General features: G+C 45.1%; 1 protein-coding gene across 1 annotated transcript; it reads right to left on the bottom strand.

Annotated features, from left to right (window-relative positions):
* Positions 1–247: 247 nt before the first annotated feature.
* On the bottom strand, positions 248–1,673 carry LOC127564180 (cyclin-dependent kinase 17-like). The gene has a single exon (XM_052000616.1). It carries the CDS (start codon positions 1,601–1,603, stop codon positions 287–289), a length of 1,317 nt encoding a protein of 438 aa, XP_051856576.1. The 5' UTR covers positions 1,604–1,673; the 3' UTR covers positions 248–286.
* Between the last annotated feature and the right edge of the window lie 381 nt (positions 1,674–2,054).

Here is a 2,054-nt window from a genome sequence, read left to right as displayed (position 1 = left end):
CCGCAATAAATAATGCACTGTGTTTCTCAGTCCTGCACAAAAATTGCAGCTCCAGTTACACCAATAGCTGTAACCGACTGGCTCTAATGGCAGAGGAGACCTTAAAACCAACTGTACAAGAAATCGTCACACTGTGACAACAAATATAAAAAACATAATCTGCAGATAGGAAATAAAAAGACTCCACTGGGAATAGGACAGCATAGACAAGCGAAGATCCAAGTCCAGAGCTGAGTCTTTGCTTAGTAAGAGAGGCCGGGCTGGGCTTGAAATCCTGCTATCGAACTTAAAAGAGCATGCTCTGTCTTCTGTTCTTGCCGTGTCCTGTCTCTGGATAGGAAGAATTTCGAAAACCCGGATCCTTTTGCAATTGAATTTCTTTCAAACTGAATATTGAGATACTTTCAGGTAAAGCATGTATTCTTGTTCCCAGACTTCGAAAGTATGCGTGCTTCATGGCTTCCTCTGCTGAAACCCTTGTCTTTGACTCACACTGAAGAAATCTTGTTATCAATTCAATTCCTTCAGAGTCTAGTCTGGGGGCATGATTGATGAGCGGCTGTGGCTTATATTTAGGAAAGTTGTAGTTCTTGAACTCATCATTTGAAGAAACACCCGGCCAGGTTTCTTGAGATGGTGTCCCAAGCAATCGGAAAATTAGGTGCAGTTCATCCTCCACTGTAGAACCTGGAAAAATGGGTCTTCCTGATGCCATTTCAAAAAATATGCAGCCAACACCCCACATGTCTATCTGTGTGGAGTACTCAGAGGAACCCAGGAGAATATCGGGTAGCCGGTACCAGAGCAAGACAACTTCATTTGAGTAGGTCTTTGTGGGTACTGACTTGGCTCTTGCTAGTCCAAAATCTGCTAGCTTTAATTCTCCTTTCTCATTAATGAGGAGGTTCTGTGATTTCAGGTCCTGATGAAGCACCTTCCTCCTGTGGCAATAGGCCAAACCATGAAGAATCTGGTATAAAAAAAGCTTCACATTGTGTATGCTCATGATGTTGCCACAGTCATCCATATACTGTTTTAAGTCTTTGTCCAAGTACTCAAAGACTAGAGTCAAGGATTTATCTGTGTGAATGATGTCATGTAATGTAACAATATTGGCATGCTTTAGATCCTTTAATAATGAAACTTCTCTTATGGCTGTACAAGGTGCTCCCTCTTCATGCTCCAAGCAGATCTTTAGTGCTACCAAGTTCTCCGTCAATTTGCTTCTTCCATTATATACAGTTGCATCAGTTCCCTCTCCGAGCTTTTCCAATTTAATATAGTTCTCCATTTTCCCAAATCCAATCTCGGACAAGGAAGCTCTCCGAGAACGCCGGCTCATTGGTTGATCAAATGGAGGGCTATTTATCTGCAGCTTTTCTAAATAACCGTTGGGTATTCTAATGTCCGCAGGAAGTGACAAACTTTTATTTAGATCCTCCATAGAGATTTGGCTGTGTATCCGGTTTCTGAGACAAACACCTGTTGGAGATAGAACTTCATCCGATGAAGTCCCTGAAGCTTGGTCACTTTCACCATCTGATCCCATTTTTAAATTTTCATGAACAATATCAAGTCTGCTTCCATTTCTGGGCATTGCCATGAAGGAGCCGAGACTTCCCCCTATCACACTGTGTGGTCTCTACAATGGGGGCTTCTTGAAAAAGCCTGTGTACAGGAAGGAGTGCATACTGTGTGACGCTGGAGGCCTGCCATTCTTCACAATGGGCTTATTATCTTTGCTACTGTTTTCTTCAATAGTCATTTGTTCAGCCAACTCAGAAAGTGATTCATCAATGGTCTGGCTGCCTCGAAGTGTGAGAGAGAGCCTTCTTTTAAACTTTTTCATTCTACCAATTTATAGTCTGGCTTGGAAAAGCCAGCCGAGCCCCGGAGCTGGGGACAGGAAGTGGGGCAGGCGGCCCCGACGGCTGTCTGGGTTCTCCGGCGGGGGCAGGCTCGGGCCCCCGAGTCACGCCGAGCCTCGGCCGAACATGGCCCCAGGGCGGCCTAGAGTGGCCAGGCAGCGGCGGCTGACAACAGCTGTGGTGGTG

This window comes from Antechinus flavipes, chromosome 1 (genome assembly GCF_016432865.1).
Source record: "Antechinus flavipes isolate AdamAnt ecotype Samford, QLD, Australia chromosome 1, AdamAnt_v2, whole genome shotgun sequence".
Classification (NCBI taxonomy): domain Eukaryota; kingdom Metazoa; phylum Chordata; class Mammalia; order Dasyuromorphia; family Dasyuridae; genus Antechinus; species Antechinus flavipes.
This window is presented reverse-complemented; position numbering and strand designations above follow the sequence as displayed.